The sequence below is a fragment of the Astyanax mexicanus genome, chromosome 13 (genome assembly GCF_023375975.1).
Source record: "Astyanax mexicanus isolate ESR-SI-001 chromosome 13, AstMex3_surface, whole genome shotgun sequence".
Taxonomy (NCBI): Eukaryota; Metazoa; Chordata; class Actinopteri; order Characiformes; family Acestrorhamphidae; genus Astyanax; species Astyanax mexicanus.
In genome coordinates this window covers 23,072,883-23,090,147 of record NC_064420.1, presented here as the reverse complement: position 1 = coordinate 23,090,147, position 17,265 = coordinate 23,072,883, and the positions used below count along the sequence as shown (strand labels likewise).

Genomic DNA, 17,265 nt, shown 5'->3' with positions numbered 1-17,265 from the left:
GAGAAAACATTAGCTAACATGTATTCGAGGCTAATGACACTTACTCTAAACTAAATCGCTTTAGAGAAAATTTTGAAGTTTTTTTAGAAGTCCGGATAGACTTATGGCTCCGGTGTGGGAGTATTTTGGCTGTAAGCCAATTGAGCAAAGAGAACGCATCAGCGCGAATGAGCCGGTATGTTGAGTTTGTTTCAAAACAGTGAAAACAAAGCTGAGATCTCATTTAAAGCACAACCATCGAGCCCAACTTTCTGAGCTGAATATTGAATATAATTATTGTTACCCCAGAGAGATCCTGCCTTAAGCCCCACATGCCAAACATGCTGGTGTTTTGCTCATAATTTGTCTGACAGTTACATTAAAAATACATTTATAGCAAGAGCTCTGGCCTGCTGAACCATGTGTGTGATCATATGGACACATGTGTCTTTGGATGCTAATGTGTGTTTGATAGCAAATACATATATGATCAGAAAAAGGTATCTGCAAGTGCCTTTGTGTTATATCCAGAGTAAAAAAAAAACTGAATTAATATAAATGTTACATTAACCTATATGTTACTTTTTGTTGTTTAATATTTAGTGCAGTTTTTGCAGAACCCACAGAGTCCCAGGGTGGTTGTACTTTATTTGTTTTAGTTATTTAGGACATTAAAATATGTTTTTATATTAGAAGCCCAATGTCTGCTCTTAATAAAAAAAAGGTAGTTTAACTGTAAAATGGTGTAATAGTATTATGCTAGTATATTATTACTGTGGCACACTGTCTTACAGCTTCTTTGGGAGCTCAGAGGCAGGAAAGCATTTTCTATAGTGCCCCTTTAAAACAATATTATGACAATATTATCGTTTATCGCAATAATTTCTGGGACAATATATCGTCCTAAAAATTTTTTGTTATCGTGACAATCGACAATCGTATTGATACAAGGATATTAAAAGACCAGACCATGCATATAAAGCAAGGCTTCAGATTGTTTTATTTTATTGTCAGAACTTCTGTACATGGACTAGATAAGATGTGTTTGAATTTGCACATCTGTGTCAAAAATGGGAGCAACCAATTTAGCAACTTTTTGAATATTTTGCTTATGTGTATGTTTGTTTGGAAAGCAGCATTCACCTAAAAAGTGTGTGTATGTGTGTGTTTGTGTGTGTGTGTAGGCAGGTGGAGGGCCTAAAGCAGCGTTTAGCTGGTAAATCCATCCCCACAGAGAAGTTTGCAGTGAGGAAGTCTCGCAGATACTCAGCTGAGAAACCTGTTAAGCTCATCATTCCCGCACTGGTGAGTCTCTCTGCTCTCTTGTTTTTAAACGCACATTTACATACACACACACACACACACACATTTAAAAATAGTATTTCCTCTGTTATACATGTTGCAAAAAAAGTGAAGTTGTGTGTTATGTTGTGACAGGAAATGATGTATGTGTGGAACGGGTTCACTATCGTGGGAAAGCGAGCAGACGCCACAGAGAGTTTACTCATCACTATTGAGAAGGCAGAGGAGCAGCTCCGCACTGACCCCAGTGAGTGCACACTAACACACGTACACACACACACACATATACACACGCACATTATATGTATATTTATATATATTTGTGTGTGTGTGTGTTTCGTTTTAGACCCATCAGAGTTCCACCCAGATGATCAGTGTTTGGTGCAGATGCTGAAGGGTCTGTGTCTGAAACATCTGGGCAGGTTACTGCAGGCGGAGCTCTGCTTCACACAGGTGCTCTCCAGGTGAGTTTATTCTTCATCTAATTTCACAAAAACCAAAGCTCTTACATGAAGTTTCTGCCTATAAATGAATGCTGAAGGTATTTTTAGCCAGGTCTGGTTCCATATGATTGATATACAGTACAGGCCAAAAGTTTGGACACACCTTCTCATTTAATGCGTTTTCTTTATTTTCATGACTATTTACATTGTAGATTCTCACTGAAGGCATCAAAACTATGAATGAGCACATGTGGAGTTTTGTACTTAAAAAAACTGAAATAACCCAAAAATAATAATAATATTATAGTATCTTCAAAATAGCCACCCTTTGCTCTGATTACTGCTTTGCGCACTCTTTTTGGCATTCTCTCAATGAGCTTCAAGAGGTGGTCACCTGAAATGGTTTTCCAACAGTCTTGAAGGAGTTCCCAGAGGTGTTTAGCACTTGTTGGCCCCTTTGCCTTCTTCACTCTGTGGTCCAGCACACCACAGAGTGAGTTTTTTTGTTAAGTATATAACTCCACATAGACATAGACAGACAGACAGACACACAGACACACACACACTTTATTGATCCCGAAGGAAATTTAGCAGCCAGTAGCAGTTACACAACACAGTACAAACAAACAATAGGTGTAGTACAATGAGAGAGCACAGTGAGGGATATAAGACTCTAAACTATAAAATACAATTCTAAACTGAGACTTAAAATATATACACAAATATGTAAAAAAAAAAAACTATACATATTTATGTATATACAAAAACTATACAAAAAAAACTATACAAAGTGTGGAAGTAATCAGTCGTAGATATGAGGTAGTGCAGTAAAAGAATAAATTAAGTATAGGAGATAGCAGGTATCAGCAGATATGACAAACAAGTGTTCATTCATAGTTTTGATGCCTTCAGTGAGAATGTACAATGTAAATAGTCATGAAAATAAAGAAAACTCAATGAATGAGAAGGTGTGTCCAAACCTTTGGCCTCTACTGTATGTATATACTTACTGTGTGTACACATACAGTACCAGTCAAAAGTATGAAAACACCTCTTCTCATTTAATGTTTTTTTTTTTTTTTTGTAAATTTAATATTGAAGACTCGTAAGATGTACAGGAACATGTGAAATTATTCTGTTAACAAAAAGTGCAGAATACAAGCCAGAATATGGTTTATATTTTAGATTCTACTAACTAGCCACATTTGACTTTACGGTTAGATATGCACACTCTTGGTATTTTAATCTCAGTGTCTTCATGAGGGAGAGTCACCTTGAATAGTTTTCTCAGCATCTTGAAGGAGTTCCTGCTGTGAAGATCCAGCTCATCCTAAATTACCATCTCAGATGATCAGGTTAAGATCAGGGATTGTGGAGAACAATCAGTTTAACTGTTTACTACATAATTCCTGATGTGTCCCTTAATAGTTTACATGTATTTTATATTAATCTACAGTGTTTTAAATAAATTAAATAAAGAAATAAGGAAAAAAACAAATAATGAGAAAGGGTGTGTTCAAATTTTAACACATACTGTACCTACATAGTACAGTGTATCATTCCTAAAGGCAAGCATTATAGGTGGTCCTCAGGGAACAACATGAATAATGTAGGATATAGGCTGTCTCAGAAACCGTAACTTTACAAATAAAAAAATGCATGTTTAACTTCTAATATAAATTTTATGGATGTAAAAAGATTTTATGTAAAATAATTTTGGGAGAATTTTTTACGGTCCATTTGACATGACGTTTTGACACCATAATTCAGTAAAAATGTGTGTGTGCTTTTAGATTCCCAAATAGTTGTATGTTTTAATGTGTTCTGTGTGTCTGTGTGTGTGTGTTTATGTGTTTTTACAGTGAGAAGCGTATTTTATATGATCACTACTTGGTCCCTTTCACCCTGTACGAGCTGGGCTTACTGTACAAACAGCAGGGAGACTTCGCCAAGGCAACACGCTACATTGAGGACGCCAAGTGAGTCATACACACACACACACACACACACACACACACTTTTAATGGATCAGGTATCAGCTGTTTAATCTGAATCCTGTTTTAACCACAGTGTTGAAAGCGCCATCTGGTGTCCTCAAGGCCATTATTGATGATCGTTGCCCAGTAATGAACAGGACTAAGCCCTGAGATCGGAGAAAATAAATAAAGAGTTTTTTTATTATATTTTAAAGTGGAGCATGAAAACATACCATAATATCTGGAATTATAAAAAGCTATAGCTGAAATGCTCTGTTTCAGTGGCGAAAGAACATTTTTAAACCAGCACTGAATAGTGTGGTAAAAATCCAGTGGTGGCTAGAGCTAATGCTAATACATCCACGCTACAAAAACCCAAATTATAGCACATTCGCCTCACTATAAAACAGACATTTTACATCAGTAGTCCACAAAAAAACAACCATCTTTGCTATCATAATAATGGGAAAAGTACACCTTGCATGGTTTGAAATGCACAAACTAACGAACTAATTCTCTTAATTAATCATGTGTGTGTTTTGGGTGTAACGTGAAATAAACCAATCCCATTCCCTTTAAGAGCCAGATATGGTCTGAATTTGGCGGATTGCTATTCTAATGGTGATTGCTAATAAACTGTTGGTACAGTGAAAGATAGCAATGGATAATAATAAGATAACTCTAAGAACTCCATGAAATTTTGCTTTCCCAGCTATCCACCAATATCAATAGACAATAATTTCAGGCCTGCAGGAATTGTTTTGCTTTTTTTTTTACATTTCTACATTAGTTATACAGTGGTGTGAAAAAGCATTTGCCTCCATACAGATTTATTTTGTTTTTGCTTTTTTGTCACAATGTGTCACAATATGAAATCTTTTTTTTATAAGATAATTTAATTTATTTTTATAATTTATAATTTGTTTCATCTATTACAACTAGTTGTCTAGGTCCTGTAGAGGCCAATCAGCCCAAGACCATCACACTACCACCACCATGTTTTACATTTAGTCAGTCCAAAAAATATTAAGTCTTGGGGATAATTAAGTTGTTTTTGGTAAATGTGAGATGGGCGTTTTTTCTTTTTGGTCATCAGTGTTTTTGCCTTGGAACTCTCTAATGGAGACCATTTTCCACCAGTCTCTTCCTTAATTATTATTTTTAAATAATTTAACACTGACCTTACCTGAGGCCTGCAGTCTGCTTCATGTAATTTCTTGATTCTACAGGTCTGGCAGTAATCAGACCTGATTGTGGTTAGTAGTGAAATTGAACTGAAAAAGTAGGATTAATCACAGTTAATTTATAGGAGGGGGGCATTTTTTTACAAAGAACTTGATTGGTTTGGATAGTTTTTTTTCCCTTAATAAATTAAATCATCATTTAAAAAGTGCTTTTTTTATAATAAATCAGGTTATATTTGCTGATACTTTAGTGTGTTCGATAATCTGAAAATGTAAGAACTTTAAGGACTATTTAATGTAGTTTTTTAATTTGTTTGCTTATTTGTTTGTTTGTTTGTTTATAGGTTGAACTATAAGGACTACTCTATGGAGTCTCGCCTTCACTTCAGAATCCATGCAGCTCTAAACAGCCTGAAGGGTTCACCGGTCAGTTCACCATAGCGACATTACGGGCTAACCGCCTAGGTCTCACATCTGACCAACCAGACCATACCAGACCATTTGATACACACAACAGCATGAGTCGCTGTGGCAACCAGCTGCTACAATGCTGCAGCAGATAATCACGGGAACAAAAGGAGCGCTAACTGTAGGAAACGCAGAGCAACATCACAAACCAAAGCCAGCATCCTCTCTGCTTATCTGCACACGGACAGAGAGGTAGAGTTAAAGCGCTTTTATAGACGTAGAAGTTCATGGACACTTGATCATTCTCTCTCTCTTACTCTCTCTCTTTCTTCCACACGTACACACACAGACACACTGGTACCTCAGCTCAGACAAGTTTAGAGAACAGAAGTTGGTTTAGACGATGTGTCTCCAGTTTGTTCGTAGTTCAGTTCGGTCAGTCTGGGAACTGAACCAACCAGCAGCTGCTTTTTATGAATGTCTTACTGTTTTAGACCAAATCTTTGCATTTGTACGTATACGTGTGTGTGTGTATCTGCGTGACGATGTGCCTCTGTGTGTCAGTTGAAATGTGTGTATGTATGTGTATGTGTTTGTTACCGTACGTGTCTTTCTGTGTTCTGAAGCCTCTTTTTGCATGACGTTTATCGAGTTCTTACAGCTAGTCCTATTTTTCTGCAGCTTTCCTGCTTTTAAACGTTGCATAGTCGCTTCTGTTGGGAAAACAGTGCAATAGCTGAAAGCTGAGAGATGACCACCTGATCTCCCTTCTGATCTGCTTTCATTAACGCTGTTGCTGTAGAGTACGTAAATTTGCTTCTGTTGATGCAGCTTTAAGCACCATTTCAGAACAACAGTATGATCTGAAAGCAATAAATGATTAGACAAAAAATATATCTATAATATATATTTTTAAAATTTGAGTTTATATATAGAATTAGCTTAAAGGCACAAGGACATTATAATATAATAATATAATGATAATCAGCAGTTATATGAGTCTTTTTTTCTTTTTTGTGCAGTGAGTGAACATGATTGATATTTGAAGAATTGATAAAATAAGAGAAAACTAGATTATTTTTTATCTATTATCTGAATCTACATGCAGATGAATTCTTGCAGCTTGAATTATTTTTTCTTAAAGTGGGAAAAACTAAAATCATAACAATTACACGGTAAATATTACTACCTAAACCTACCTACTAATGTAAAAGTCTTAAACTGAAAAAAATCCATTATTTCATAAACCATTTATTTCTGTATCTGTATTTTATTTTTTTATTTTTATATTATTACACGTTGAATGACTAGAAATTACTTCGTCTTTCAACTGACTTTTTTTAAACCAAAACACTAGAAAATCCAAATTTTACAGCAAATAAAAGTATAAATTATAATTAATAAACAAAAATCCAGTGTTTTTTTATGTTTATCCAAAGTATTCCTAAACCTTTCTTTACTTTCGACCAATCAGAACAAGTTATTTGACCTCCTACTACATTCACTTGCTCAGTGTGTAATTACAGCACTGTGTGGGTTTTAAGAAAGAAGAAATATTGCTTTTGACTGACTTTGAATTACTTTATTTATTGCTATTAAACAAACATACCCTTTTATTTAGCCTTGTTTGTGTGTGTATATATTTATATATATATAGGGTATTTATAGGATGGCTGATGTTTTGAGATTATGAGGACACGCTCCTGCTAGCCTACAAATTCAGCACAAAACGTCATTCAGTTACTACATTAAAGTAAATATTGTCAAGCCATAAGCTGCAGACTGCTAGTTGCCTTCTATTTATTATGACTGTAACTCAGTGTACTGTATAGATAGTAAGTTGACACAATGAGAAAAATAAAACACGTAAAGACGTACTGTAGGATTTATTTTTTATCATGGAAGACCAAATTGCACAATATGCTGTGTATATTTAATATATATGTGTATAACAAAAACAATCATGTGATCAAAACATTCAGATTTATAAATGCACCATTTCCCCATGCAGACGTATGTATGTGTGTGAATATTGTATGTTGTGTTTGCTTCATCACACAAGTGCATTCATGATTCCGTAGCTCTGCTAGTTTGAACATTAATGAGCAGGGTTTAATTTGTTTTCTGCTCACAGAGAAAAAAAACTAAACAGTGAAGATGACCACAGTTGTCTTTAATAAGCTGAAATGTTGAATGACTTTACAGGGTTGGTCAGACTGTAATGTTTAGACTCTGAAGTAAAGCTTTTCAGCAGCTTCTGGGACACAAATGGACTGTAACTCCCTGACTGTAATATTTTTTTAAGATGAAACACCTACATTCATAATATGTCAGATGCACATCTTGAAACACATTTACAGTGGAAGTCAGTGGAGAGATGTTATCTAGAATAACACGATTTTAATGGAAGTCAATATGTAAGTGCTTTATCTCGAAAAACATTATAATGACATAATAATGTCAATGGGCAGATGCTTTATGCAAAAACAGATTAAAAAGAAGAATCTGCCATTTAAAACACATTTATTAACAGTCAATAGGCAGGGGCTTCAGATAAAATACGTATATAATAAATTAAATGGGTTGGAGCTACAATTTGACACGTATTTATAATAGAAGTCGTCATGAAAGCTTTAGATACATTATCAGTCAAAAGTTTGGACACACCTCTTTTCATTTAATGTGTTTTCTTTATTTTTATGATTTTTTTTACATTATAAATTTAATATCAAAGACTGTGGAATTATTTTGTAAACAAATAGTGTTAAAAACTATGTTTTATATTTTAAATTTTTCTAAGTAGTAAATTTAGCTTTAAGGGCAGACTTGATTTAGATTTGCTCACTGTCCTCAAATCTGGTATTTTAATCTCAGTGTCTTCATGAGGGAGAGTCACCTGGAATAGTTTTCTTAACGTCTTTAAGTAGTTTCTGGAGGTGCTGAACAATAATTGCTTCCTTTCCTTCATGCTGTAAAGCTCCAGCTCATCCCAAATCACCAAATCATCCATCTCTGATGGGTTTAGATCCGGGGATTGTGGAGGCCAAACACTTCTTTTGTCTACTACATAATTCCATAAGTATTTAATATTAATTTACAATGTAGAAAAAAATTAAATATAAAAAATAAAAAAAGCATTCAATGAGAAATTCCAAAGTTTTGACTGGTACTGTAGCTAATGAATGCGTAGATCATGTAAAATACAGCAAGTGGGCTCTAGCAAGGGATGTTAATAGAGATTTTCCACAGCATATCTACACTAATTTCTATTATATGTTATATGTATTTTGGTTCTTTTCTGCCTATAGAAAAAGCTTTAAAAATATTATCCAGGGTGGCCAACTACGTATGTATGATAAAGCATCTGCCCTTTGGTATTATTTTCATTTTAGGGACGTTTTGTTTTATTGACCATACACAGCAGATGCTGCCGATTATGGATTAGGTTGAAACATGGGGGATTGTCCCTATTAAAACATGGAACTTATCCCTTTACAATTCATTTTATCACTGTATTGCCTGTTACATGTATCGTTTTATAAGAGTTTGCTTGTAAAATAGTTTTACAGGACTGAGAAAATGTTTTGTATGAGAACGAGATGTAAGTGTAATTCAGTGATGTTATGTGTTACTATTGTATGAAGGGAAATACAGTGATGAAATCTTTTATTTGAATAAATTTTGCTTCTTAATCTGCCTCTCAGAGTGTTTGTCTAGCAGGTCACTGTTTATTTATCATTTCTTTTTGAAAGGGTTAATAAGGAAAAAAAGCTTTACAAACAATTCCACATTTCTTTACTTCACTTTAAAGGAGCACTCTGGTGTACAATAAGACATGAGGTGTAGTAATGAGTAAGAACTTTTGTCGAATAGTCCACCTTCATTTACCTCTAGCATTCCAAAGTACTGCACGTTTAACAGATGCTCCCAACAGGCTTACAACGCTAGTGATGGGAACATATCATTGCCCATGCAAAGAAAACATTATTTTACACCATGAACAAGCTCAAAGTAGCTCCACATTTCAGTGTTAGAATTCTGAGGGCCCTGACATTTAAAACGAGGCACTGAGAACTTGTTAATGGAGGACTCAATGTTAATTGGTGTAAAAATAGCAATTTCTTTGCTTGGGCAGAACTATGCCCCTATTGCTAGCATTGTAAGTCTGTTGGGAGTACTGGTTAAAAGCGCTGTATTTCAGAATGCTGGGCTTAAACAGACGTGGGCTGTTTGATTCATTATCATGTTTCACTACGTTACCACATTTCACACTAGAGTTCTGCTTTAATGTAAGGTGATACAGACTGATATAGACACAAAGGTCAAGGTAAGACAATAAATACCAACACTCAAAAACTGAGAGAAACACATCTATGCTTAGGCCTTCTCTATTTTTATTGTTTTGTTGTAATCAAAAAGTATCTTTTAAAATCTAATCTTTTAGAAATTTTACCCTTATTAAACCTATAAGTGACTTATATAATTTGAAACTGAATTTCTTTGCTTTAAATCGCTTTTCTTCTGAGCCCTTGAAGGGGACATCATGTTAAGAAAAAATGTGTGGCCACGCTTTATTAAGGTGTAGGAATGAGATCCTAATGCATGGGAATGAGATAATTAAGGTGTGGGAACAAAATTAGTTAAGGCATGACCATGACTTAAGGCGCGGAAACAAGTTAATTAAACCGTAGCCATTAAGGTGTGGCCAAAAGGTCCTTTTGTTTAACAGCTAACAAAGCGAGCAGCTCTCAGGGTTGTGCACAAAATGACTGCCTGAGGAAAAATCTGTCTGCTTCAGAACCAATCAGCTTTTAGTATGAGAATTAATTGTCGCGTCTCACTGCAAGAGACTCCAGAATATCACCATAATTCATTTAGATATTAAAATAAAAATAAACCATTTCACTCTCCATTTTCTTACAAAAGATTATCCTTGGATTAAATGAGTTTTTATGTACTATTCAGTCTTCATCATGGGCATTAATTTACAGGAATGCAAGCTTTATTATTCTCCAGCTAGATTTATTTAACTTGTTCCCACGCCTTAATAAGTCATGGCCACTCCTCAATCATCTCGTTCCCACACATTAGGATCTTGTTCCCATGCCACCAGGTTACATTTTCTTTTACATGATGTTCCCTTAGGGGCTCCGTACTTTTCAGGTTTTGAGACACAGTAAATATACATGTAACAAGTCATGGGTCAGGCGCTAGTTTTATGGCTAGAGTTCAGTCTTATTCCCAGGATAACACCTCACTACGTATACAGCCCTTTGAATAATTAAAGGAGAATTAAACCCCCTGATTTTTGCTGACTCCATCCTCAGCTCAAATTTGAACAAGGCTAAAAAAAAATGGTAGGTGTAGTTTGGGAGAGACAGTGGGTGATGTATGGGTTTAGAGGCGGGGCAGGAGGGAGAGCTGATTGGCTAAGCTGCAGTAGTAGCAGTGCGCCTCTGATAGCGGTGAGACGCAGATGGTTGGACGTCAGCAGGGGGGCGGTATTATTGATTAACTGATCTGTATAGTGTGATGTGTCTGCGTAACAAAGTACACAGACACATTATCCACGCCTATAGCACAGTTGCTGCAGAGGTGGAAAGTTTGCGAATATTTATCAAAATTCTAATGAGGATTGGTATGTTTCATTACTATAGAAATACACATTTCAGCTCTTAATGGGAAAAATATGATTTAGGGTTTAGGGCAGGGGTGTCAAACTCATTTTGGCCGAGGGCCACATTGGCATATTGGCTGTCCTCCGAGGGCCAGATGTAACTTATAAATATAAGAAAATGTAACCAAATGTAATATATGTAAATGAATGTAATTACTCCTTAATGTTAAATAACTCTCAATATATTATTTATTCAATCAAATATTACAGTTGCATGGAAAAAATGTTTGCTTGTTGCTCTATTAACATAAATCCTTTTAATTTGTCATGTCATGAAATCCAAAAACTCCATCAATCAAGAACCAAAATATTCAAGTGAATAGAAATGACATCAAGTTATATTAACTTTGAAATTATTAACTGAAATAAGGCTTAATAAATATAAAATCAAAAATTGTGAGCTGTTAAGAACATAGCATTTCCTCAGATTTAGCAGTTCCTCATCCAACCACTAGTGGGAGCTGCAGCAGCAGCACCACAAGTCCGCAGTCTTTACTGAGTCAGAGCTACAGCCCAGCCACGGGCTACAGGGCTCAGCTCAGCCAGTCTGGAGCGTTTTTAAAATTTTTAAGTTCTTCTGTGTATGAAATAAAGATTTTTGTAACCGAATAATACAGCTCTCTACAGTTCATCTTTCAGCCCAATCAGCTAACAGCAGCCGTTTAGAGCATGAGTCACTGCTGGGATTACATTATAAACAGGTCAGTTATCGCGCTGCTAACCTCAGGATGTTTATAACTACGGAGTTTAGTGGACACACCACGGCTGCAAGGTTAGACTGTTGAAGGCTACTGAAGACTATTAAAGGCTATTGGAGGTTATTGAAAGGGTTATTGAGGGCAGAAATCAGTAAAGGCTGGTTAGATAAGTGATTCACGTCCTCGTACTTTGCTGCGGTGAAACTGCGACTAGCGCTGTCACAGTGATGTTTATTAACCTCATTAAAACAGATTTTATCAACTATTGTCTTATAAATGTTTACACAGAACTTATATCTCTCCTAAAAAGCGTTTATTTTGGTCAGTAACACTCTTCGTAACACAAAAGGCATACCGGTCTTTCGCCTTGAAGCACAGCCGTCCGTCTGCATCAACTTCTCTTTTTCTGGACATTATGGGATAAACATTTATATGTCTCAATTCCACCCGCGAAGTTACACCTTCCCTCCGGCAGGGTTTCCACATCAATGACTACACTGCCGTGTAGTGGCAGTAAGCCGTAACTTTAAAAAGACGTGGCGGGCCACATTTGGCCCGCGGGCCTTGTGTTTGACACATGTGGTTTAGGGGCTCTTTAAAATGTTTAAATCTAACTTTATTAGTACATTAAATTACTCGAAAACAAGTGGAACTTGGGTATGGGCTCTTTAATATCTGCACTATTCTTATCAATACTGCAGATCAAATAAAAATAGATTATGATCCCTTCTGTGATGATTGAAGGCAGTTAAGCAGCCTTTAATCTACCACTTCGATTATCTGTTCTGATATGTTTTGCTTTTTTTCTTGCTTTTAATTGCAATTGCATTTGCAATTAATTAATTTGTTTATTATTTTCTATTTTACTTTGTTTCACTGCTCATTTGAATTTGTGTGTGCATATAATTCCATTTTTAAATGCACTGATGAAGTTATAGTGGATTTGAGGTTTGAGCTTTATGTAAGCATTTGCCGAGCACTTAGTCCGTGCTGGACTGTCAGTTACCACCAGGTGACAGCAAATAAGAAGGTTGCTACATATCCACTAAGTTGTTCAGACTGTATTCTGTACTTTATTTATGAGTATAAATGATCAATAAAACAGCAACCGAAACTGACACATGGTCTTGCTTTTGGCTAATGCGTTAATGGAAATATACAGTATGTTGGTTGGGGGTAAAGCGTAAACAGCTAATACAGTGTAGACTGTGTACAGTCAGATTGATTTATTGCAAGAAAAAAAAATGGTCAGAACTCCTGAGCCAATCAGCTTTTAGTATGAGAATTACGTGTTTTTTATTAGAATTATCACCATAATCCATTCCAACATAAAAATAAAAATAAACCAATTCACTCTCTATGTTCATCTAAAATATTATTCTTGGATTAAAGGAGCTTTAATGTAATATTCAGTGTTTTTCACAGTCATTCATTTACAGGAAAGCAAGCTTTTTTACTCTCCAGGTAGATTTAATTAACTCGTTCCCACAGCGTAATAAGTCGTTACCACGCCATAATGAATCTTGTTCCCACGCATTAAGATCTCATTCCCACCCTTTAATTATCTCGTTCCCATGCATTAGGATCTCGTTCCAATGCCTTAATAAGGCGTGGATTCGCATTTTTTTTCATGTTACCTTAGGGGCTCCGTACTTTTCAGGTTTTAAGAGATAGCAGATATACATGTAACAAGTCATGGGGCAGGAGCTAGTTTTATAGATAGAGTTCAGTCTTATTCACAAGATAGAAAAATAAGATTTAGGGTTTAGTGGCTTTTTAAAATGTTTAAATCTAACTGTATTAGTACATTAAACTACTCAAAAACAAGTAAAACTCAGAGTACAAAATGTTATAAAATACAAGAGAATAAAGTATGATATGGTCTGTTTAATATCTGCACTATTATTATCAATACTGTAGATCACATGTGTCAAACACAAGGCCCGCGGGCCAAATGTGGCCCGCCACGTCTTTTTATGTGGCCCGCGAGAGCTTGTAAGATCTTAGTGTCTATAATAAATAAGTCAGAAGCGTTCTTTGACCAAAAAATACATTTCCCACAATGCTTGTCGATTGTATTACCCGCAAAGTTACGGCTTACTGCCACTACACGGCAGTGTAGTCATTGATGTGGAAACCCTGCCGGAGGGAAGGTGTAACTTCGCGGGTGGAATTGAGACATATAAATGTTTATCCCATAATGTCCAGAAAAAGAGAAGTTGATGCAGACGGACGGCTGTGCTTCAAGGCGAAAGACCGGTATGCCTTTTGTGTTACGAAGAGTGTTACTGACCAAAATAAACGCTTTTTAGGAGAGATATAAGTTCTGTGTAAACATTTATAAGACAATAGCTGACAAAATCTGTTTTAATGACGTTAATAAACATCACTGTGACAGCGCTAGTCGCAGTTTCACCGCAGCAAAGTACGAGGACGTGAATCACTTATCTAACCAGCCTTTACTGATTTCTGCCCTCAATAACCCTTTCAATAACCTCCAATAGCCTTTAATAGTCTTCAGTAGCCTTCAACAGTCTAACCTTGCAGCCGTGGTGTGTCCACTAAACTCCGTAGTTATAAACATCCTGAGGTTAGCAGCGCGATAACTGACCTGTTTATAATGTAATCCCAGCAGTGACTCATGCTCTAAACGGCTGCTGTTAGCTGATTGGGCTGAAAGATGAACTGTAGAGAGCTGTATTATTCGGTTACAAAAATCTTTATTTCATACACAGAAGAACTTAAAAATTTTAAAAACGCTCCAGACTGGCTGAGCTGAGCCCTGTAGCCCGTGGCTGGGCTGTAGCTCTGACTCAGTAAACACTGCGGACTTGTGGTGCTGCTGCTGCAGCTCCCACTAGTGGTTGGATGAGGAACTGCTAAATCTGAGGAAATGCTATGTTCTTAACAGCTCACAATTTTTGATTTTATATTTATTAAGCCTTATTTCAGTTAATAATTTCAAAGTTAATATAACTTGATGTCATTTCTATTCACTTGAATATTTTGGTTCTTGATTGATGGAGTTTTTGGATTTCATGACATGACAAATTAAAAGGATTTATGTTAATAGAGCAACAAGCAAACATTTTTTCCATGCAACTGTAATATTTGATTGAATAAATAATATATTGAGAGTTATTTAACATTAAGGAGTAATTACATTCATTTACATATTACATTTGGTTACATTTTATTACATTTATAAGTTACATCTGGCCCTCGGAGGACAGCCAATATGCCAATGTGGCCCTCGGCCAAAATGAGTTTGACACCCCTGCTGTAGATCAAATAAAAATTAATTATGATCCCTTCTGTGATGATTGAAGGCAGTTAAAAGCCTTTAATCTACTACTTAGATGATCAGTTCTGATCTTTTATAACATCAAGGTCTTTCTCAACACAGAGAGACAGACTTTAGTGATGGATAGACGACTGGGTCAAAACATCTTAAACGTCATCATCTGATTTATGCAGATAGAAATTCAAAATCATATAAAATAGTTGGAATACAGTACCAGTCAAAATGTAATATTAAATATAATTAAATTCAGTGTTTTTTATTATTTTAGCATTGTAGATTAATACTAATGTCTAATGTACTAAAGTTTAATAAACAAAATAATGTTATACAAACCAGAGCATGTTTTAATATTCCAGATTCTTCAAACTAGGCACCTCTTGCCTAGATGACGAAGTTTTGCACCAATCTTGGCTGGATTTTCTCATTCAGCTTTATGAGGTAAACTCACTTGGAATAATCAGCTTTCAGTTAACAGCTGTGCTCAACTTGTCAAGAGTTAATTACTTAAAATTCTTGCCTCTTAATGTGTTTGAAAGCATCAGTTGTAAAGTTGTGAAGAGATAGGTTGTGAATAGCTCTATTTCAGCAATGTTCTTTTCCGTATCATGGCAAGAACTAGTTTACTACGTAAATAAAAAATACTTTAAAAAATCAGTTAGATCAGTTAATCTGCAAAATTTATTTTAAAAGTATTCTCAGGTATCTTTAAAAGTATCCTCAAGTGCAGTCAAAGATCATCAAAAATTAAACCATCAATAAAACAGGCTCTCATTAGGAACGCCCCAGGAAAGGAAGACCTAGAGTTACCTCTGTTGTACAGGATCATCAGAGTTACCAGCCTCAGAAACCACAAGTTAACATCACCTCAGATAAGAGCATCTAAATACTCGATAGAGTATTTTGGTTTGTTTAACACTTTTAATTTTACTACATGATTCATTATGTGTTCCTTTATAGTTTGGTCTTCAGAATTCATTTACCATGAAGGAAAAAAATAAATATATTGAATGAGAACTTGACTTTAACTGGTTCTCTACATACATAACCTCTAATTATCTCTAATCTCCACACCTTATTTATATTACATATCTTGTCAGATAAAAATCATGAATTTCTAAAACAGCATTTTTTAGAGGAGAAAGCTTTACGTCAGCAGAAGTCAACGTAAAAGTAGTTTATTCAAGATTTAAAAATGTAGAAACACAGTTATTGCAGGAAAGTAAAGATATACAGCTCTGGAAAAAATAGGAGACCACTTAAAAAGTGGTTTCTTTGATTTTACCTAATTGAAAACCTCTGGAATATAATCAAGAGGAAGATGGATGATCACAAGCCATCAAACCAAGCTGAACTGCTTGAATTCTTGCACCAGGAGTGGAATAAAGTTATCCAAAAGCAGTGTGTAAAACTGGTGGAGGAGGAACATGCCAAGATGCATGAAAACTGTGATTAAAACCAGGGTTATTCAACCAAATATTGATTTCTGAACTCTTGAAACTTTATGAATATGAACTTGTTTTCTTTGAATTTCTGGAGGTCTGAAAGCTCTGAATTAAAGAGACTGAGAACACTGGACCAAGGACCACAAAAAATACCCCTGGACAATTTTAAAACTGTAGAATTGATTAATAATTATGTTTAAGTAAGAGTTGATTTAATGGAATGGAATTAATGTATGTGATGGGATTTTGTAATATGTATTGTAATAATATGTATTCCAATAAAGTTTCTTTAAAAGGTGAAAGCTCTGCATCTTTTTATATTTTATCCATTTCTCATTTTCTGCAAATAAATGCTCTAAATGACAATATTTTTATATGGAGTTTTGGAAGAAATGTTGTCTGTAGTTTATGCATAAAACAACAATGTTCATTTTCCTCAAACTAACACCTATAAATAGCAAAATCAGAAAAACTGAAATTAAAGTTGCCTCTTATTTTTTTCAGTGCTGTTTATACTAATAATATACCAACAATCAATACTGTAAATGAATCAAGCATAAGTAGATTTGCGCTACAGCAATAGTCCAGAATCAGATCCTGTGAATGTAATCAGTCAACAGCATTTACTAGCACAAGCAACGGCTGTACTGGCCACCCTTACTGAATACTACACAAATAAGATAAGAAAAGGAGCTCTCTGATTGGTCACCTTGCACAGTGGGGAGAAGTCCAACCCCAGCAGCCACACTGTAGCTGAGTCTGCAAAGGCAAAGATCACAAGGTCACTGGAAATCAAACAGAGCAAGACATGAATGTTCTCCTTTTAAAATATAATACAGACGTTTCTTCAAA

General features: G+C 35.4%; 1 protein-coding gene across 1 annotated transcript in view; it reads left to right on the top strand.

The window, feature by feature from the left end:
• The window catches only part of LOC103045191 (tetratricopeptide repeat protein 39B), a 36,221-nt gene extending 27,237 nt beyond the window's left edge, over window positions 1–8,984 (top strand). The window contains exons 15-19 of the mRNA XM_007237370.4: window positions 1,164–1,284; window positions 1,417–1,528; window positions 1,628–1,745; window positions 3,587–3,703; window positions 5,229–8,984. Coding sequence (XP_007237432.1) covers window positions 1,164–1,284; window positions 1,417–1,528; window positions 1,628–1,745; window positions 3,587–3,703; window positions 5,229–5,325 — 565 coding nt within the window. The 3' untranslated portion in view covers window positions 5,326–8,984. The remainder of the gene's footprint in view (window positions 1–1,163; window positions 1,285–1,416; window positions 1,529–1,627; window positions 1,746–3,586; window positions 3,704–5,228) is intronic.
• Window positions 8,985–17,265: the final 8,281 nt, after the last annotated feature.